We start from the raw sequence: 22649 nt of genomic DNA, 5'->3' as shown, positions 1-22649 counted from the left end.
CAGAGTATCCTGAAAGGTCTTAAAGATCTTGTTTACCATATTTCACCCATAGATTTTTTTTTAAATGAGGGTTGTAGGGATTGGAAGCCAGGCCTTTTCACAAAGAAAAGATGGTTTTATAGTGTATTTAACATTTTTTTACCCTGATGTGGTTACAAAGATCATGAAACCCCACTATATAGACTCAGACTTTTGCGTTTTGATAATTGCATTCATTCATTTGCTAACAAATATAAGCAATTTGCCTACCACCTATGATTCTACTAATACTTTCGCTGAGGATACAGTGAAGAACAAGGTAACCTGGGCCCTTTCCTCACAGGTCTTATATACTAGCTGGGGAAGTATAAAAAGTGTTTTTAATAATGTAAATTTATTATTGCAGACTGTAATGTTATGAAGCACAGCGTTCTTTAGGAGTTGGAGCAAGCATATGTGGTTATCTTCCTTAGATTTGGAAGTCTCTGGCTTTCTTATGAACTGATATTTAAGCTGAGGCATGAAGAAAGAGTTAGAGTGCAGTGTGGGGAGTGACGAATGGCTAACACAGAGGCCAGGGAGAAAAAGAGAGACTCATACATTTGTGAAAATCAAAGGCAGCCAGTGTGGCAGAAGCACTAGGAGCTTGAAGAGGGTGTTGTGAAAGGAGGCTGTGGGGGCAGCAGGGTCAGGCAGGACCTCAAGGTCTTGAATACCAAGGGTCTTGAATTTTATTCCACTTGAAGTGTTTTGAGCATCCAGCAGAACATAACCTTGTCTGATTTTTTAAAAAATCTCCCTGGAAAAATATCCCCAGCAGAAGGATATTTAGGAGGTTTTGTAATAGTCCAACTGAGGGATGATGAGACTTGGACCAGTGAGATCAGGCAAGGGAAAGGAAAGTGGATGGATTCAATAACTACTTTAGAGGTAAGGGCCACGTGTGGTAGCTCACACCTCTAATCCCAGCACTTTGGGAAGCCGAGGCAGGCAGATGACCTGAGGTCAGGAGTTCAAGACCATGTTAGCCTGGCTAACATGGTGAAACCCCATTTCTACTTAAAACACAAAAAATTAGCCAGGTGTAGTGGTACACACCTGTGGTCCCAGCTACTTAGGAGGCTGACACAAGAGAATTGCTTGAACCTGGGAGGTGCAGGTTGCAGTGAGCCAAGATTGCGTCATTGGAGCACTTCAGCCTGGGTGACAGAGTGAGACTCTGTCTCAAATAAATAAACAAGCAAACAAATAGAGGTAAGAACAACAGGGTTGAAAAACACAAATATTTTCTTTAGTTCTGTTTTGATACTGTCACTAGCAGTTAAAGTCAAACCTAATACAAATGCTCATTGCATAACAATTTTAGGATGGTAAACCTTTAGTGTTGGACAACATTTTATGTTGTCTGTTAACTAATTATCATGTTACTCAGAGAACAGATCAAAAGTTATTTTTACCAGAAATAAAATGGGAATAAATAGTACCTCTTTATGTACTGGAAAACTTTCCATGCTGCTTTGATAGCAGAGGAAGGGCATCACGGTACAGGGGAGTGATTATGGGTTTTTGGAGCTGAACCACTTGCGTTTAAATTCTCACTCTGCCTTTAACTGGCCCTATAACCTTGAACAAATCAACTTTTCTAAACTTGAGTTTCAAATGGAAATGATAATATCTATTTCAGAAAACATTTCTAAGAATGAAATAACTGATAGGCAACACATACTCTAATAGCTGTTTAACAATCATTTATTTTCTCAACTTGCAAATAGCCATCCTATAATCTGCACTATTCAGATTGTTCACTAAACCATGAAATTTTTGTAGAATTAGAAGAATTTAACTCAATTCCCTCAACTTCCAGACAAAAGAAGTAACAGCCTAGGGAGATGAAAAGATTTGCCTGAGAACACAGAATGTACAGGGGCAGAATAGAACTGGCACTATTTTCTCCAAACACCTGCGTGTCTCCAGCATACTACATTGCCTCATGTGTATCCTCTAATGTTTAATGGAGGATATTATGAGATATCCTTTCTATCCCCTGAGTAAGCCTAAAGAGGGTGGTGATTAATAGTGACCTTATGTTCTCTTTGCTAGTTACATGCTATGGGAAAACTTCCTGGAACCAGAATGGCAGAGTTAAAAGCCAAGTATACCTTGCTGCATGACGCCGTGATGAGGTATGCAATTTACCAATATGGAGACATGATTTATCATCTTTAAATTTCTTACTGGTGATGAGATCTATCTTCATTTGCATTCCCCTGTAAGCAGACCCTGAGGCAAGGATTTGCGTTCCGGTAGTTTGAGAAGTGATAGAAGAAAGCATCGTGAGAAAAGGGGAAAGTGCAAGTGAGAAGGAAGAAATGCAGCCTTCAGCGGGCCATGTTCATCTGTGAATTTATGTGATGGCCCTCTGGGGCTCAGTGTCACAGAGGAGCCTCTGAGTGGCTGTGGAACACACCTCAGCACTCTCCCAGTGAAGAGTGAGGAAACTGGGATATTGCCCACCAGTTTCCACCCCTCAATGATTAAAAATTACTCCCAGTGAGATTAGCTCTTGGCGCTTCTAGCTTGCCCTTTGACAAACAAAGCAGACTCTGATGGCCAGAGACAGCCCTCAGGCAGAGGGACACAGGGGCTGTTTGTACATATGGCAACTGTCCACCAAAGCTGCAGTGGGCAAGAGGATTCCAGTGGGACATGGACAGTGTCTGCATAGAACACACCTGCAGGACTCTTCTCCCATCTCTGTTCATCACTCAGAGGTGTAGATTCTCCAACAACCTTATCCTAAGTCTGCTGAGACCCTGTCTTCACTTCTCCTCTCCTCCGCATATCACAAGCTACTTACCTTGCAAGTCCCAGTCAACAACAGGTCAGAACAGGCTACCACAGAAGAGTCCAGCAAGCCTGCCTAAGCACTGGCTATTAACCACTGGAAATTAAGACGGTAGGGGAGTGAGGAAAGAGGGAAAACCCTATTATGCTGTGATTCTTTACCACTCCCAAGCCTCTTTCTTTCCCTTCCCCCCTCCTGTCTCATGGCCTTGGATGGTATCTTCATCAAAAGCCGAGACGTGACAGCAACAGATAGAAACTCCATGCTGCCACTCCCCAGCCATCTTCTCCCCAAAATTCCCAATCACTGCCCCTCCTTATCTTGCCCAGAGATATTTGGCTACTTTGAGGGTGGGAGTGTGAGGAAAGAGTGAACAATCTGGAGAAGAGCAGAGCTGCATTCCTATGAAAACTCCAGGTACACCCAGGTTCCTCACACCCCTCCAGAGCCCCCAGCCTTGGTTCCTCATCCTCAAGCCCAAGCCAAGTCCTCTCCCCAACTCCTAATGGAGGTTCCATTCCCCCATAGCTGGTCCCACCCGCCAGTGTGTACTCAGAATTCTCAAGACTCAGGAATTTTGAGACAGTGGAAAGTCTGGAGTAATCTTTGACAACATACTTCTCACTGCTTAACTGAGAGGAAATGCCATTTTCTCTGGGCATCCCTCCAATCCTCTTTGCAGATACAAGGAATATCAGTGTTTCCTGCCCTCTGGATAGCTCTTTTCTAGAGCCCAGTGGAGATTTGCAGAGTGCTTTGACTTTACTTCCTCCTCCCCAGTCCTCTGCAACTAAGCTCCCTGGGCCCTAGTCACAAGTAGCAATGCAGGACCTCAGCTATGGTGTTACTTCTTCCTCTTCCAGTTTGTGTTGCAAAACAGCTAACTTCCCTTCTGCTGGCCGCATTTGACTTCCTCTTGGCCCCTTAGTTCCCTCTGTTGCCATTGTAAACACTCTCCATTCTCTCCTACTCCAATGCCTGGTGCATGGGAAAGATATGAAGTAGACTCTTGATTCATGTTGCGAGATGACTGCAGGCGGGCAGACATAGCTTGGAAATATTGAACTGAAACTGAATGAGACTTCCATGGAAACCATGTTATAAGAATTGTTGAAGTCTCTTCTGCTGGTATCATGTTCTAAGTACTTGTGGGTAAGTGGCCATTTGTGTTCTGGCTGGAACCCTACCACCCTGTCCTCCTCTTTCTGTGGAAAAACAGGCACTGTAGCCTGGGCCAACAGCTTATAATTTCAATAGTTGAAGCCTGACCTATTAAGGAGATCAGATAACTTTTAGATTTACAAAATTTACTAGCATACATGGATATGAATTGTAGGAGAATTCACTAATGAAAATCATTTGAGGTATCATTGTAGCCATTGTTGCTATTTGGTACCTAACATCGTCCTGGAACGTATTATGTCCCAGTAAGTGTTTTGCTATATGCCATTGAGCAAATGACATTTTAAAGCTTGGGAAAATGGATGTACCTTTACTGAACCGAGAATACCACAACAGTAAAGCAGACGCAAGGTAACTTCATTTGAGATCGGCTTGATCAAGTCATTGGACATCTCTGCAAATGAGCTGGAACTCGAAGATTTCTCTTGGTGAGGACAGTTGGTCAGGAGCAGACATCAGAAGAGAGCGCTGGCATTAAAACAGGAAGTGTCAAGGGCGTACTTCTAATAGGAGAGGTAGATAATATGATAAGTGTTTCTGGGAAAGATGAATCTTATGTACTGGTAAGGCTGGGACTGATGCTAGCTGATGCTAGTTTGCAGCATAGAGTTCTACAAGATACTGGAGATTCCACCATGTCCATATTCTACATCCTCTGACAGATATTGACCCGTTTTTCCTATGTAGGGCCAAGGCCATAGAATATAACTGAGGTTGTAGGAATCTCCCTCTACTGTGACCTTCGAGTCCAGCTCTAACCAGTGTCCAAGTTAGGATCAGAAATCTATAAATTAATTTATATCCATAACTGTACATGGGAATTTCTCTTCTTAGTTTCCTCATAAAATGCCATTAGAAAAGTTGCTGTCTTTTCTTAGTTCACTAAGGGGGAAGAGATTTTCCTACAATTATTTTAGAAGAATTCAAGGGAGCTAGGATTGTTTGGGGAGTTCAAGGGGAAATCTCCTGTTTTCCCCTATCATTTATCCTCTTCTAGTAAGTCATAATCATTCTTCAAAGTCAAGTGCAAGGGTCACATTCCCGTTGAGTGATCGTTTCTCGGTTGTCTCCTGCTGTCTCGATCTGGGCTCCAGCGGTAGTACTTGTCATCTGGTATTCCTCCCATCTGCCAGATTGTTAGATTATTGAAGCTAGGAGCTGAGCCTTATTCACCTCTTGTACCCAGCATCATACAGTAGTCTCTTGGGGGATTGACTCCAGGACCTCCTGCAGATACCAAAATCCATGGATACTCAAGTCCCTGATATAAAATGGTGTCATATTTGCATATAACCTAATCACATTCTCCTGTATACTTTAGATCATTTCTAGATTGCTTATGATACCTAGTACAATGTAAATGCTATATAAATACTGTATTTAGGCAATCATGACAAGAAAAGTCTGTACCTGTTCAGTAAAGAAACAATTTAAACCTTTTATTTTGAAACAATTTTAGAGTCATAGAAAAGTTACAGAAGTAATATACAAAGTTCTCATCTACCCTTCACCCATTTTCCTGGAATGTGAGCATCTTACATAACCATGGTCTGTCAAAACTAGGAAGTTAACATTCGTATATGACTATTAATTAAACTCCAGATTTTCAAGTTTTTCCACCAAAGTTCTTTTTCTTGTTCCAGGACCCAATGCAGTATACTCCACTATACTTAGTCCTCGTGTCTCCTTGGTTTCCTCGTGACAATTTCTCTATCTTTCCTTGTGTTTTAAATCACATTGCCAGTTTTAAGAGTGCTGGTTTGGTATTCTATAGAATGTTCCTCAGTTTAGAATTTTTTTTCTTGTATTTAGACCAGAGTTAGGTGTTTTGGAGGAGAATACCACAAAGGTGAAACAGACACAATTTTTTTAACAAAAATTTCCAATCATGGTTGGTTGAATCCCCAGACGTGGACTCACGGACCTGAAGGGTCAACTGACTTGGCACAAAAATGTCACAGAGTTGAGTTGAACCCAAGAGTTGGGGGGCAGCTGTCCTCACTAAACACTCACAGGAGCCACTAAGGGAACCGAGGGTGTACATGTCATATTACGTGAGTCTCTGTTTTTCATGTAACCCAGCACACAGGAGTCAGAGGTCCAACTGCTACAGAACGCCAAACGTTTCATGGAGCAAATACAACAGCAGCAGTTTCACGTGCAGCAAGCTGATAAGTTTCCAGAAGCAATCTCCACAGAGGTCTCCAAAATGAGAGAGCAACTTCTCAAGTATCAAAATGAATATAATGCAGCAAAGGAAAGAGAGTTCCATAATCAGTGCAGATTAAATAGGTAAGTCCGCAATTCTCTCCAGCACACTGAAGACAGATAGGAGCAAAGTTGTTTCCGCATAAATAGAAAAAATCAGATTAAGTTGGAGGTGATTGAAGGAGTGTGAGATAGCAATGTGATGATGATTGCAAGCCTCGTTCTCTTGAATTTTTAGAATGGAATGGGGAGTCCCTGAACAAGAAGATTACTCTTCTCAAATAAAAGCTCAGGTGACAGCCAGATGCAGTGGCTCACACCTGTAATCCCAGCACTTTGGGAAGCCAACATGGGTGGATCACAAGGTCGGCATTCAAGACCATTCTGGCCAACATGGTGAAAGCCTGTCTCTACTAAAAACACAAAAATTACTAGGATGTGGTGGCGCATGCCTGTAATCCCAGCTATTTGGGAGGCTGAGGCACGAGTATCGCTTGAACCCATGAGGCAGAGGTTACAGTGAGCCAAGATTGCACCACTGCACTCCAGCCTGGCAACAGAGCAAGACTCTGTCTCAAAACAAAAAACAAAAAAAACACCTCAGGTGATAGAGATCCCTGCTGTTTTTCATGGCAGGAAAGCCATAGTATTGAGAGCTGCAGCCAAAGAACACTCCACAAAACAAGTTCTTAGCACTCCCTTTCCCTTCCCCTGCCCTGACTGTGGCCCCTTATCCTGTGACTGTGACAGATCATCTGCATGGTGAGCATGGCTCTCCACATGCTTTTTCCAAACCATGAGCTGAGGTCACATCTCATCTGGCTCACTCTATCCTTCTAAGATAGCAGCAACAGGACCACATGTGCAAAGTTCATCTCTTATGACTAGGCTGTTCCCCAGGATCAAGGAGGAAAGGTATAACCTTTTGGAAGACACATTTACTTACCCAAATTTAGAGGACGTTCTTTAGTGAACTAAAGCAGACATTAAGTGCTTAAAAGGGAAATGTTATTTTCACAATCTCCTCTAACATTCCTCCCATGGAGTAGCAAGTCAGTGGAAGAGTTTGTTCAGCAAGTCATACTATTTAGATTGAATTTGAAAATGATTGCAATTCAAGTTTTCTGCTGTGGTGTGCTGTGTGCTGTGCCTGAGTACAGGAGCGAAAGCAAAACCATTTCTCCTGGAGTTGGTTACCATTTAAGGTGGCAGAGCTTTCTCTGGCTATTTTTAAGAGTAGGTAGATTTCTGACAGTGCAAATATAATTCAGTCCTGCCTAGAGATAAGCAAATGACTTGAGCGACCTCTGGAAGACCTTGTAAGCCCTAGGTTTGAAATCCTTTCTTTGGGGCCTGTCTTTTCACCGGAGGTGGCTGGGGGTGGGGTATGAATAAAGGGCAGTTTAATCAAGAGATCCTATTCAGGGGGAAAATGGGAGCTTTTTGTCTTTCAATTTAAATTTGTTTCAGGCTTACCAGTGAGATCTATAAAAAGAAAGCCCAGCTATTTCTGTGCTCTCTAAGTGCTCTTTCAGTTGAGAAAATAATGAAATTAAAACAATTGGTGGTTGTTCATTAGTATTGAAAATATGAATGCTTGACATTTTCATGAAAGAGTAAGAAGAACATAAGCCAGTTGATAATTAAATTGTTTAAAATTTCCAACTATTCCTGCCAAGAGAAAAAAAACAAAAGCCAGAACTGTTGCCTTTTAGGTGTAGACAGGCAAATTATTCACTGAGATGTGAAGGGGACAATGCATAGTGGCCTACAGTGAATAAGAACATTCAAAATGCACATTTGCAGAAATGTTTAGTGTCTATTCTTTTTGATTTTATAATATATCATTCTTAAGCTTGAGCAGGTTTCCTTGCATTCTCAAGTATTAACAGCTCAAAAACTAACAAGCATATTTTCATAAAAACAATGGTGATGTCAAGGGAAATACCAGGAAAAAATGATAAGCTGTGCTTTCCATTGGCTTAACATATTTAGTATCATAGCCAGGCACCACGGAAGGCCGTTTCAGTCAGCAATGGACTGTCTATCCGATGGTGGTCCCATAATTTTATAATGAAGCTGAAAAATTACTTTTGCCTCGTGTTTTGTATTTGATATGTTTTATTTTTATTTTTTGGAGTGTACTTTTGCTACTTATTTAAAAAATGTTAACCGTAAAAAAGCCTCAGGCAGGTCCTTTAGGAGGTGCTCCAGAAAAAGGCGTTGTTATAGGGGATAACATCTCCTCACTACCTTCCAGTGGGACAAGATGTGGAGGTGAAACACAGTGACTTTGATCCTGACCTTGTGTAGGCCGAGGCTAATGTGTATGTTTATGTCTTTGTTTTTAACAAAAGTGTTGTAAAAGTAAAAAGAAATTTTAAAACCTTACAGAAAAGAATATAAAGAAAGAAAATATTTTTATACAGCTCTACAATGTTTGTATTTTAAGCTGTGTTATGAGCTAAAAGCTAAAAAAAATGTTTTGTAAAGTAAAAAAGTTGATTTATCAAAGAAAAATATCTTTTATAAATGTAGTGATGTGGTGTAGCCTAAGTGTCTAGCGTTTATAAAGTCTACAGTAGTGTGGAGTAATGTCCTAGTCTTTCACATTCACTCACCACTCACTCACTGACTCACTCTGAGCAACTTCCAGTCCTGCCACCTCCATTCTTGGTAAGTGTCCTATATAGGTGAAACATTTTCTATCTTTTATGCCAAAATTTTACTGTGTGTTTTCTTTGTTTAGGTACGCAAATACTTATTGTATTACAATTGCCTATGGTACTCAGTACAGTAACCTGCTATGCAGGTCTATAGTCTAGGAGCAATAGGCTATACCACATAGCCTAGATGTGTAGTAGGCTACACCATGTAGATTGTGTAGGTGCACTGCATGATGTTCACACAATGATAAAGTTGCCTAACGGATTTCTCAGAACATACTCCCATTGTTAGGAGACACATGAGTGTACATGATACAGAAGCAAATTCCCTCAACACCCTCCCACTGACCTCCTTCCCCCTGGAAAAAGTAGATATTTCCATCCCCACATAAAAATAAAGAGATGAAGTCAATGAGAGAGAACAATTCATCCACATACACAGATGATATTTGTCAGACCGGCACAACAAACTCACAGCGAGTGTCTAGATAATAGAAGCCCAGATAACTAGCACTCCTCCACCCTAATATCTTCAGGAACTTCTGAATCATTGGCAACTACTAAGAACAACATATTGTTCAAATACTCTACGGAAAGGATTTTACTGTGTAATTTTATCGATTTGTGTGTGTGTGTGTGTTCACATAACATGTAACTCTTGATAAATGTTAATAAATCTGATTAGGTGATTGGTTAGTAATTAAATCTGTTGCAGTACTTTCTGTTTCTGGGTTAATATTTATGACTTGATAAGCATGCAGTTCAGGAAATAATAGGTAATCTATTTAAAGTTAAATGAATACATTGTAAATTAAAAAATAATTAAATCAATACTGTTGAACTATTTTTTGAAACAAAACAGGAGTACTTACCTTTCTAAACAGTTTGAGAAGATTTTTCAGTACTCTCTTCAACCTTTGTCTTGCCTTGACTTTATTACCTTTTGGGGTTTCCCTGTTTTCTAGTAATTCCTAAAATTTGGACAGCAAATACATTGTGTCTTTCATGCTAACTCTGACTCATTCTGACCAGCCTTGGTCAGTCAGGGGAAACAAGGCTGTGGTCAGCTGGCACTGTCTGCTGTACTGTGAACACGGAGAGTGGGGACACTCGGACCGCACACGTGCAGGGCTGTCCTGATGTGACCCTGACCTTAGTGACAGTTTGCTCTCCCATGGCTGGTTCCTGTGATCTTTATTGCACATTCAGGGATTATTAGTTGTTTTTCATTGTTGGTCCAGTGATAACGGCAAGTTGGAAGCAAGAAACAGCAGATCTGGTAAGAAAGGAAAGGAGGAATGATCTTAGCAATGCATCTGGAATTCCAGAAAATTAGAATGGGACAGAGGGGCATGTAGGTACTCAGGACTAGTCACAAGGAAAAACAGCTAGAACAGATTTTACCTTAACGTGTAAAAAAAAAAAAAAAATCTTTGCTCTTCTGTGGCAACAAATATCTTTAAAAACTAGCATAGAACAGGTTTCTCAGAATGTTTCTCATAACTCAAAGAGAAGCACCTGAGATACTTGCTTGAAAGGCAGATCCCACCCAAAAAGTAATGATTATGATTTTTGCCCAAGCCTACCAGCCCCAACCCTAAGCGACAATTGCTTATGTGATTCTGACTCACATTACAGTTAGAGGACTATGGGTTCCAAAGGTGGTTCTCAGCCCTGACTGCAGGTCAGTCACCTGAGTCTTCTCTCAGTGATCATTCAGTTTATGCGTAAACACTTTCAGTGACAGGAAGCTCTCAGCCTCCCATCATTCCAACTTTTGAAATGCTCCTACACTTAAATGGTTATTGGATTTGTTCAGAAACCTACCTTCTTTCACCCATCCGTGCTGGTTCTACTCCTGTGGTGAAAGATGCCTCTCACACGTCAGCATATCAGGCTTCCTCCTGCATTATCTCTTTACTCATAGATCCTTAAAACCAAAAACCTTTGACATGATTTCAGTTAGAATTCTCTTGCTTTAGAAAGGAAGTAAATCCTAAGGAGCTTTGAGGTCAAAGCACCCCTTAATCAGGAAAGCTGAAAAATGTCAGTTTTAAGTTTTGTTTGTTTATTCGGTTTTTTGAGAGGAGTCTCACTGTTGCCCAGGCTGGAGTGCAATGGCAGTTGGCTCACTGCAACCTCCGTCTCCTGGGTTCAAGCTATTCTCCTGCATCAGCCTCTCAAGTAGCTGGGATTACAGGCACCTGCCACCACACTTGGCTAGTAGTTTTGTATTTTTAGTATAGGTGGGGTTTCACTATGTTGACCAGACTGGTCTCAAACTCCTGATGTCATGATCTGCCCACCTTGGCCTCCTAAAGTGCTGGGATTATAGGCATGAGCCACCATGCGCAGCCAAGTTTTAATGTGAGTGTGAAAGGTTAGGAGTTAATACATACCAGGAGGCACAAAAACAAAAACATGATTTTGCCCCAGTAATCCCATGTAAAAGTGATAACCCAGAAGGAGAGAAAAAGATGTAACGCATAAAGATGTTTATGATATTTATAAAAATGAAAAATTGGAAACAATCTGAACTCTAAAAAATTGTGGGATATTTAAATAATCCATTCCAGAAATATCTTGATACTGAACCTCTGTAGCCAGAGCTGTATCCATATGCCAGTTTAGCTTTGACTGTGACTTTGGAAGTTATTTAACTCCTCAGTTTCTGCATTTGTGCAAGCAAACCAACAATTCCTACTTAGCAAGGTTGTTAATTTTAGATGTGATACATTTAAAGCACCTGGCACAGCATATGTTCAGCATATGATAAATAATATTTAATATTATTTTATTATGATACATACACCCAATAGAAAACCTTGAAAATAGCTATTATTAATTATCAAATCTGTTTAGCAACTTAGGAAAATATTTTAATTAATCATTAGGTAAAAATGGATTCAACCATGCATACACATTTAAAATAAGTTTATTAAAAGATATTAGGGAAAATAAAAATGATCAACCATGTGTGATGGAATAAGATTATGATCATTAAAAATAGAAAAAATACATTCCTTTTAGAGGAAATAAGTCAGTATTTCTTAATTTTAAAAAAGTATGACAGAAATCTAGTAAGTTTAAATGTCCCAAAGAATGAGTCATTTTATGTTTGTTCAAACAAAACGAACAAAAAAAAGACTATAAGTCACATCTTGTGAAAGAGCTTGCTGTCATCATTTTGAAATTCAGAAATACTCAGGTTGCCTTTTGAACAAAAAGATGGCAGCACGCTACCACCCCCTGGTGGCAGCTTGCCTGAGGTTTAGGATCAATATCTAGGAAGTAAAATATCGCTAATGCATATGCAAGTTCTAAACTCAAAGGCGTAACTATTTAAAGATCTAAAAAACCCAGCTTCAATTTGTAGTCTCGACAACTAACCTACATTAAATTTGATGTGATACATTTATTCACTGTATCACAAGATTCATCTACATTATTGCAAATAAAATTTCATAAAAATAACAATCCCATTAAAAAGTGGGCAAAGGACATGAATAGACATTTTTCCAAAGAAGACAAATGGCTAAGAAGCAAATGAAAAAATGTTCAGCATCACTAACCAGAGAAATGTAAATTAAAACCACAATGATATATCATTGTGTACCAATCAGAATGGCTATTATTACAAAGATAAAAAATAAGATGTTGGTGGAGATGCTGAATAAAGGGAACACTTATACACTGTTGCTAGGAATGTGTGTTGGTACAAACTCTATGGAAAACAGTATGTATATTTCTCAAAGAACAAAAAATAGTACTACTAGTCCATCTGGCAATCCCACTAATTCCCTCGGGTATATACCCGAGGAAAATAAATCATACCAAAAAGTTACCTGCACTTGTATGTTTATTGCTGCACTATTCACAATAGCAAAGATATGGAATAACCTGGGTGTCTATCAACAGATGGTTGGATAAAGAAACTGTGGCATTTATGTACAATGGAATATTATTCAGTCATAAAAAAGAACAAAATCATGTCTTTTGCAGCAACATGGATGAAACTGGAGGCCATTATCTTAAGTGAAAAAACTCACAAACAAAGTCAAATACCACATGTTCTCATAAGTGGGAACTAAATAATATATACATAGGGACATAGAGTGTGGACTAGTAGATACTGGAGACTTAGAAGGATTGGGAGGACAGGGGAAGGGTAAAGGATGAAAAGTTACTTAATGGGTATACGTGTATATAATTTGTTGATGGTTGTACCAAAAGCGCTGACTTCACCACTCTGCAATATATCCATGTAACAAAACTGGACTTGTACCCCTTAAATGTATATAAGTTTAAAAACCTGGTGTGCATGTGCCTTTAGCTCATGTTTCTAGGTCTATAGGCTAGTGGGATCTGCTTATTTGATATAACCAGTGGACATAATATTCTGTGTATTCGTTTATTTCTTATGATTTTCCAAGTGTGATCAATACAAACTTTATAGAAAGATCTTAAAGTTGGTATTGATCACACTTGGAAAATATTGTGACTTCTTTGGCACTTAGTAGCCGTTAAATGCAGAAGCAAGAAAAGTGAAAAATATTTCTCTTAGATTTCTTCAGGAAATCCGGTAGATAAAACAGTTCAAAATGTGGTTACTGGAAGAAGAAATACACAATTATATCCAACTAATTATTTTGTTCAGAACATCCAAGCTATTTGAGGCAGTTTCCAAAATCTCATTCAAGCATCATGTTATCTCATGTTATTCGTTAAAAATATAAAAGCCAAATGTGGGTGAAGGGGAGAAGAAAAGAAAGCACACTGCCATGTGTGTACCTACGCAACTGTCTTGCATGCTCTGCTCATGTACCCCAAAACCTATAATCCAATAAAAAATTAAAAAAAAAAAAAATAACATAAATGAGTTTTTTGTATTTCCTCATCAACAAGTGAACAAGACCATATGTTCCCATTCACTTTTTGTACTTTCTAACATTTTTATTTCTTTTATTTGTTAATCTCAATTTACAATGATGAGTGGCTTTCAGAAAAACTTGTGACATTTCTTTCTATAGATGCCAAGTATATCCAATTGACTGATGGGATTATTGAGTTTGACTATGTCCTTAACTGATCTTCTCACTTCTGGATCTGTGCATTTTTGATAGAGGGACGTTGAAGTCTCCAACTGTGAGAGTGGATTCATCTACTTCTTGCACTTTGATCAGTTTCACCTCATGTATCTTGATGTTCTGTTGTTAGGTGCATAAACATTAAGAATTCATTAGGTCTTCTCAGGGAATTGACTCCTTTATCATTATATAATGCTCCTCTTTGTCTCTGATAACTTTTTTTGCTCTGAGGTCTGTTCTATCTGAAATTAATTTAGTAACTCCTGCTCTTTTTTTTAATGTTAGTGTTGCATATCTTTCTCCATCCATTTACTTTTAATATATATGTGTCTTTATATTTAAATTGGGTTATTGGAAGACTATATAATTTGGGTCTTGGGTTTCTTTTTCTTTCTGGATCCATTGTGACAATCTTTTAACTGACATTTAACATGATTACTGTTGTAGTTGGGTTAATATCTTCTACCATATTTGTTACTGTTCTCTATTTGTTGTGCTTGTTCTTCATTCCTGTTTTTGTTCCCTCTTTTTATGCCTTTTGTGGTTTTAACTGAGCATTTAATATAATTCCATTTTCTCTCCTTTCTTAGTATATCAGTTGTACATCTCTTTTTACTTTAAGTGGTTGCCATGGAGTTCACAATATACTTTTACAGCTAATTCAAGACCATTTTCAAATAACACTATACCACTTCAAGTACTTTTTAAGTAACAAAATAGTCCTAGTCCTCCTTCCTATCCCTTGTATCAATGCTGTCATTCATTTCACTTACACATGGGCATACATAAATATATATGCATATGTAATTGAAGGCATTGCTGTTGTTATAAATTTGAACAGTGTTATGTTACCGCAAATAAGAATAAGACAAAAGCTTTTATTTCAGCTTCACTGATTCCATTCTTAGTGTTCTTCATTTATGTAGATCTGAGCTATATCATTTCTGACCTATACTATTTTTTCCCTCTAAAGAGCTTCCTTTATCATTTCCTGCAAAGCAGGTCTTTTGACAAACAAATGTCCTCAATTTTTGTCTGAGAAAGCGTTTATTTCTCCTTTAGAGAATAATTTCACAGGGTACATAGCTTTAGGTTGATGGTTTTTTAAACTCTGAACACTTTAAATATTTCACTCTACACTTTTCTTGCGTGTAAGCCTTCTGAGGACAAATCAGATGTAATTCTTTGTTCCTCCATAGGTAAGTGTGTTTTTCTTCTAACTTCTCTCAGGAATTTTCGTTATCTTTGACTTTCTGTAATTGACACATGCTATGCCTAGGTGTTTTTTGAGCTTCCTAGATCTGTAGTTTCTGGCAATAATTTGAAGGAAATCCTCAATCATTATTGCTTCACATATTTCTTGTGTTCCTTCCTTTCTTCTCCTTCTGTTATTCCTGTTATGAGTATTTATGCCATTTGTAGTTGTCCCAGATCTTGGATATTCTATTTTTTTCCCTAGTCTTTTTGTTCTTTTTAGTTTGGGTAGTGTTGAGTAAGATAGCCTCAAGCTCAGAGATTCCCTCCTCAGCCAAGTTCATTCTGTTAGCAATCCTGTTCGAGGCATTCTTCATTTCTGATACAGTGTTTTTGATCTCTAGTATTTCTTCTTTCTTTCTTTTTTTTTTTTTTGTTGTTGTTGTTTGATTGTTTGGCACAGTCTTGCTCACTGCAACCTCTGCCTCCCAGGTTCAAAAAATTATCCCGCTTCAGCCTCCTGAGCAGTTGGAATTACAGGCAGCCACCACCACGCCCAGCTAATTTTTGTATTTTTTGTAGAGATGGGGTTTTACCATGTTGGCAAGGCTGGTCTTGAACTCCTGACCTCAAGTTATCTGCCCACCTTGGCCTTCCAAAGTGCTGGGATTACAGGTGTGAGCCACCACACCCATCTGAGTATTTCTTTTCTATTATTTCTTAGAATTTCCATCACTCTACTTATACTGCCTAACCATACTTGTGTGTGATTAAGTTTATCTGTTAGAGTTCTTACCATATTAGTCATAGTTGTTTTAAATTCCTCATCTGATAATTCACACATCCCTGCCATATCTGGTTCTGATGCTTGCTCTGTCTCTTCAAACTGTATTTTGCCTTTTAATGTGCCTTGCAGTTTTTTCCTTGATAGCCAGACATGATGTACTGGGTAAAAGGAACTGCTTTAAATAGGACTTCAGGAACACGGTGGTAAGATATGGAGGGAGGGGAGCATTCTATAGTGCCATGGTTAGGCTCAGTCTTTTACTGAGTCTGTGACTCTGAACTGTGAATTTCATCAGTACTTCCCACCACTTTTGAAACCCCTTTAGGAAGGGCAGGATGGCCAGAGTGGGCTGGAGTCATGTATTTCCCTTTCTCCATGTGGAAGACTAAAGCAAGCTGGAGTTGGGTATTTCACTTCCCTAGGTCTGTTAGACTCTGGTCAAACCCCAGCAGGTTAATAATAGTTGCTCAGGGTGGGCCTCCTTAAAAACAGCAGAATACTCTGGCATGTCAAAATACTTCTTTTTCCTTCCTCCTGTTGGAACATAAGGAGGTTTCTTTGACTCACTGAGAAGACCTAGGTAAGCTCCTGGAGGTAAATCTTACGAAACTGTGTCCCACTGGGGATTTTTACTCTTAGATATGTCCTCACTAAACTTCCACCAATTACAAGTTAGATTTTTCTACCCAGCACTGGTTCCTGCCTAAGTTTCTGCTTGTGAGTGTCTGCTCCAGTAAGTTGTGATTCTCTGTATGCAATTTCTGTCTCTCCCATTTTGGGGAGAGTAGTTTGCCCTGTATGTGACCTCACTTCTTGTATGGATATAAGAAGAGTTGTTGATTTTTCAGTTTGTTCAGCTTTTTATCTGTTAAGGTAGAGTGGAGCCTTCTAAGCTCCTTCCACACAGGAATAGAAACTAGAAATATTTTGCTTTTGCTTCACTAGTCTATCCTCATTTTCTAGATTTCTAAATTGTGAAGTCACAGAAATCAGTCCTTAGCTCTCTTCCTATTTCTATCTACAATTTCTCCTAAAGCGATCCATCCCTTCCAGTCCTATGACCTCAAACATCATCTGATGGGTTCTGGTTCCAGGTAAGATGGAGTAAGCCCACTTCATCCTGTCTCTCCCATCCTGTCTGTATAAAATTGAGTGGAATGTATGGAGCATCTGTTTGAGGACTCTGAAAAGTAAATCACAACAGGCAGCTTGGGGAAGAAGGTCCAAATTAAAAGTACTGTTGAGCTGTGGTTAATTGATTATTTTTCCCCTCTGACATCCCCTAACCTGAATGCTAACCTGCAGAAATGCAGAGATGAACATTGATCTGGAAAGAGAGAGCTCCAGGAAAAACCCTTTAGTCCTGGCTCAAGGAACAAGCAAGGAACTCATGATACTCAGAGAATGTCAAAACCCCTGTTTGGCTTTTTATTCCTCTCCATTCCCTCATGCCTCAGCTCCCAAGCGACATTAAGGCATCAGTAGCAGAGGTCACATGTAATGGGAGCCCACAGGACCCAAAATTTTATGGAAAGGGAACCTTTGGAGCTGTGATTCTCAAGAGAATTAAAAAGTGTCTTTTGCTTGCCCAGTCTTGTGCTCTTTCTCTCTTTCACAAAGATGTCAGTAAATTTGATGATAAAATTGTCTAATCTGAATAGAGATAAAAAATCGAATAAAAATGAACAAATCCATGGCCAGGCACGGTGACTCACACCTGTAATCCTGGCACTTTGGGAGGCTGAGGCAGGCAACTCACATGAGGTCAGGAGTTCAAGACCAACCTGGCCAACATGGTGAAACCCCATCTCTACTAAAAATACAAAATTAGCTCGGCATGGTGGCACACGTCTTTAGTCCCAGCTTTAGTCCTGGGAGGCTGAGGCAGGAGAATCGCCGGAACCCAGGAGGTGGAGGTTGCAGTGAGCCGAGATTGTGCCACTGCACTCCATCCTGGGCAACAGAGCAATCTCAAAAAGGACAGATCTATAGGCATCAATGAGACAATAGCAAAATATTTAATTCAGGTCGCTGGAGTTGCAGGAAGAGAAGATCAAGTATATCATGATGAAAAAATTTGAAGAAATAATGGCTGAAAACTCCCCTGTGTTCAGTGAAAGAAAAGCCCACAGATTCAAAAAGTTCAATGAGCCCCAAACAGGGTAAACTCAAAGAAATATGTTCCAAATGCTTCACAGTAAAAGTTGAGAATTAAAAATAAAGAAAAAGTCTTGAAGAAAGAAACAGGCTTCAAGAATGACACGCATGCTTACAATTTTGAAAATTAAGTGAATTGAAATGCCAAAAGTGAAGTGAATTGGTAATGACCAAAAGAAGGAATAGAAAGATAGTAGGTTTCGGACAGGAAGATAATGAGTTTTAATTTGAGGGGCCTTTGATACACACAACTGGAATTGCCCAGTAAGAAATTGAACATAAAAATGTGGAGCTTCAGGGAAATTCTGAATTGGAAATAAGGATGTTTAAGTCATCACTGTAACTGGCACTGTGGAAACAGTGTGCAGAATAAAAAGTTAGGCTTCAGCGAGGCTATGCAATCAGAACAAATCTTAAAAAGAACTTAATGAAATTCTTAATGAAATTGTGTTCTGGCTTATAGCACCGTCCAGTGAGCCAGAAACCTCTGTCCTTAGCTTTGCCAACTGGAGCACATGCCTTCCAACTTCAACCTGGCTGGGGAGGACATTTGTTACTTACTTCTACTCACCTTCCTTGAGCAAATTAATCCATTGGCTCCAATCCAAATGCAAGGGAGGCTGTGAAATGTAGTCCCCCTGTGTGTCCAGGAAGGGAAACTGGTATAGCAAACACATGGCAATGTGCCTGTCACAAGGGCCAAAGGCAGATCCTTATGAACTCAGCCAATGGCAAGATAGCAGTATAGGCAAGGTATGCCCACCTGGGCTGCTTGTGCATTCATATCACAGTTGTAATAGCTTGTAGTGGAAACAAAAATAATTGTCCTCAAATACCCATATCTGATAATCACAAAAACTGGGCTCTTCATCTAAATCTGTCCTTCACCTGAAATATTCATTCAGTCTCCTGCATATCCATATCCCTATCACATCTGGGTCTCTGTAAAGTTTCCTCTGGCTCTAGCATTCGTTATACCTCAGGAATGCAATTGTCACACAAAACTGAAACTGAGCTCTTCGAATAACAATTCTCCACACTTTTAAACGACTGTGGGCTCTTCCCTTATGTGATTTCTGTGAGAGTTTTCTCCAATCTGGTTGTAGAAGAATGTGGTGCAGTAGGTCATTCTGAGTGACCATCTAGTTCCATATACATGCCCTTATCTCATTTAGCATATACATTAGTTTATTTCAAAGAATGAAAATGGAAACAAAACTCATTTCAAATGTTCCATTTATTCAGATTAATCTTTGCTGGATGGCAACTATATGCAGGCACGTTTTAAGATATGATAGAGTGTTAAACTGGGAGCTAGGTTTTCTAGTGGGAAGATGTGTAATATAATGTCAGGTCATGATGAATACTATATAGAAAAATAAAGCAAAACAAGGAAAGAGTGATGAGGATTATTGGTGTGGTTTTAGATAGATGGTCAGGCACCTCTGTGAGAAGGTAATGTCGGTACCAGTCTGCATGAAGCAAGACGTGAGCTATGCAAAGACCTCTGGCGAGAGTTTGCCAGCCGGAGGGATCAGATAGGGCAAAGGCCCTGAGGTAGAAACAAGCTTGGCAAGAAAGCTGGCATGACTGGTGCCAGAGAATGGCAGATTGTGAGACTAGAGAGGCAGATGAAGAAGCGCCAGGTAGGCTTGGGAAAGGAGTTCAAGTTTTGGTCCTGGTGTGATGGGAATTTATCAAGCAGAGAAGTGAGGTGATCTTATTTACGTGTTAAAAAAATCACCATGGTGTGAGTGGAGAACTGACTTTAATGGGCAGAGGTAGAGTCAGGAAAGGTAGGAGATCAATTGGGAGACTGTAGCAGGAATCCAGGCAGGCACCAACCTATTCCAAGTAACATCAAAAAGAAAAAACTAGCTGGGCGTGGTGGCTCACGCCTGTAATCCCAGAACTTTGGGAGGCCAAGGTGGGTAGATCACAAGATCAGGAGTTTAAGACTAGTCTGGCCAATATGGTAAAACCCCGTCTCTACTAAAAACACAAAAATAGCCGGGCATGGTGGCACATGCCTCTAGTCCCAGCTACTTGGGAGGCTGAGGCAGCAGAATCGCTTAAACCCAAAAGATGGAGGTGGCAGTGAGCTGAGATCGTGCCACCGCACTCCACCCTGGCGATGGAGCGAGACTCCATCTCAAAAACAAACTAATGAACAAACAAAAACAACCCAGAGCCTGCCGGGAAGGACCCTGTGTCCCAGAGGGAGGCTCATGATCCCCAACCTCTATAATGTGCTGAGATAACTCCAAGTGGGTGTGTGTTCACAAAAGCTTTGGGAGTCGTAGGGAGGAGGAAGCACCCAAATGAACCTCTGACTCAGGAAAGCCATCATAAAGAATGGATACCAGATTGCCCAGCAGACAAACATGTGAATGGCATTCAGGGATAAGAAGATTGAAAGTTATTACAGAAAGAGCTTGTTTCTTTGTACTTTGTCAAACTTGATTTTTTTTTTCTTTTTTTTTTTTTTGCAGCTTAATGGAAGAAAAAAGCATCATAGTAAAAGAATTTGAGAAGATACCAAAGCCAGGAGTAAGTCTTAGATTATATAGAGTTTCTTAAATATAGCTGGATTCAATCGTCCCTTTTTATAAATATTAATGTTTATCCCAACAGCCATAGCCTAAAACATTTTAAAGATGGTACAGTCTTCACTGTGAACGATGCCGAAAGGACTAGCTACATAACTTCCGGAATAAATATAAGTGCTGCCTATTATAGACTTTAGCACTGTGGCATCCAATTTAGGCTGCATTTAGTTGGACAATGTCTGCTTTGTTTCCAGAAGAAAAAAAGATTCTGTGGTTGACACTTAAAAACTTGATTTTGCTATAGCTATTACCCTCTTAGTTTGTGAACATCTCAAGTTATTACAAGAAATTTTTACAAAGAAAATGTATCACTTATGTATTCCTGCCTAACAAACCATCCCAGAACTTAGTGGCTTAAAACAATTTCATATTTTTCATTTCTGAATTCTTCTGGTCTGAGCTGGCTAAATTGGGGCTGGGAAATCTAAGATAGCTCCATTCATATACCAGCCATTTGGCAGGCTGCTTGGTCTGAGGTCACATTTCACTAGTTGCTCACATGATGGTGGAAGCATTTCCAGCCTCAAGAGAGAGCAAACTCCAATATGCAAGACCTTCTGAGCCTCTGCTAAAATTGTTTTCGGTATTATCCCATTGGCTAATGCAAGTATTATAACATGGCCAAGTCTAGAATCAAGTTGGCCCCACCTCTTAATGGGAAAAATGATCAAGACCATGCAAAGGGACATGCATACCCTGGAGACAGGAGGAATTCGTGGGCACGTTTTACAATCTATCATAGAAAGTAAATAGAATGATCACCATGCTTTGCATTCCTTCCACCTTCTGATAATCCAAAAGTGTGTTGGTGGTGGTTTAATTCCAAGGCCAGCGCACCAAAAACCTGCTTAGCATAGAGTAAAATACTGTTAATTTTAAATACATATACCTAACCATCATTTGCAACACAGAAATTATGGGAAAAGCATTTTGAATTTTCATTCAGATCCCAGGATCACCAATGATGCTCTCACCTGGCAGCGGTGGAAGGAGGGAGCTATGCAGAAAGCCCAGGGCAGGCTAAAGAGACCTGCCCTGGGCTTAGTCATCAGTAACAGTCATTAGTCATCAGTAACAGCACTTAGTCATCGGTAACAGTAATGTGTATACCTTCTGAGTGTAAGAGGATTCTCTCCCATGAGCCAAACACTCCCCAGATAATCAGACATGAGACAAAGATCTTCAGTGATTCTGGGGTAGAGGGCATTTAGGGAGAATGTGCATGAGCTAGAGAAGTAATATCAGTAAGAAAGTAGGGGATTAAGGAGTGCAAAGTGTTGGGCGTCCAAATATGAACTCCTTTATCTTTAGTTCCCGTATGACTCAGGTTAACCATAAGTCAGAGAGGCAAAGATTATTTGCATATGATTTTGTCAGATCACAAAGCTACTAGAAAACAGACTGTACATTTTTTTTATCATGCTTCTTGGTATGAAATAAAAATTTATAGAAACGAAATGTTTGGCTAGGCGCGGTGGCTCACGCCTATAATCCCAACACTTTGGGAGGCCAAGGCAGGTGGATAACAAGGTCAGAAGTTTGAGACCAGCCTGGCTGATATGGTGAAACCCTGTCTCTACTAAAAATACAAAAGTTAGCCAGGTGTGGTGGTGGGTACCTGTAATCCCAGCTACTCAGGAGGCTGAGGCAGGAGAATAGCTTGAACCCAGGAGATGGAGGTTGCAGTGAGCCAGGATAGTGCCACTGCACTCCAGCCTGGGCAACAGAGCAAGACTCTGTTAAAAAAAAAAAGTAAAGAAAAGAAAAGAAATGTTTTAAATGGAAGAGAGAAAAGAGCACTAGTAAAAAGATAATTCAGATCTAATGTTGCATTTAATTATACATGTATTTAGCTTTGTGAGAAATCCTTCATGAACCTCAAAACAAATATAATCAAAATGGTTAGTGAAATTAGTTTTAATTCAGTTTTTAGGT

At 39.7% G+C, this 22649-nt stretch overlaps 1 protein-coding gene across 9 annotated transcripts in view; it reads left to right on the top strand.

The window, feature by feature from the left end:
* The window catches only part of CCDC146 (coiled-coil domain containing 146), a 265750-nt gene that overhangs the window by 198176 nt on the left and 44925 nt on the right, over window positions 1-22649 (top strand). For 6 of the 9 annotated variants that reach the window (XM_035255009.3, XM_078343039.1, XM_009002588.5 and 3 more), the window contains 3 exons: window positions 2080-2162; window positions 6089-6298; window positions 20598-20655. In XM_035255009.3, the coding sequence (XP_035110900.1) occupies window positions 2080-2162; window positions 6089-6298; window positions 20598-20655 (351 nt within the window). The remainder of the gene's footprint in view (window positions 1-2079; window positions 2163-6088; window positions 6299-20597; window positions 20656-22649) is intronic. The other 3 variants (XM_078343040.1, XM_054237831.2, XM_035255011.3) reach the window with 2 other exon arrangements.

Source organism: Callithrix jacchus, chromosome 11 (genome assembly GCF_049354715.1).
Source record: "Callithrix jacchus isolate 240 chromosome 11, calJac240_pri, whole genome shotgun sequence".
Taxonomy (NCBI): Eukaryota; Metazoa; Chordata; class Mammalia; order Primates; family Cebidae; genus Callithrix; species Callithrix jacchus.
The sequence above is the reverse complement of the archived record's forward strand: the minus strand, read 5'-3'. Positions and strand labels throughout refer to the sequence as shown.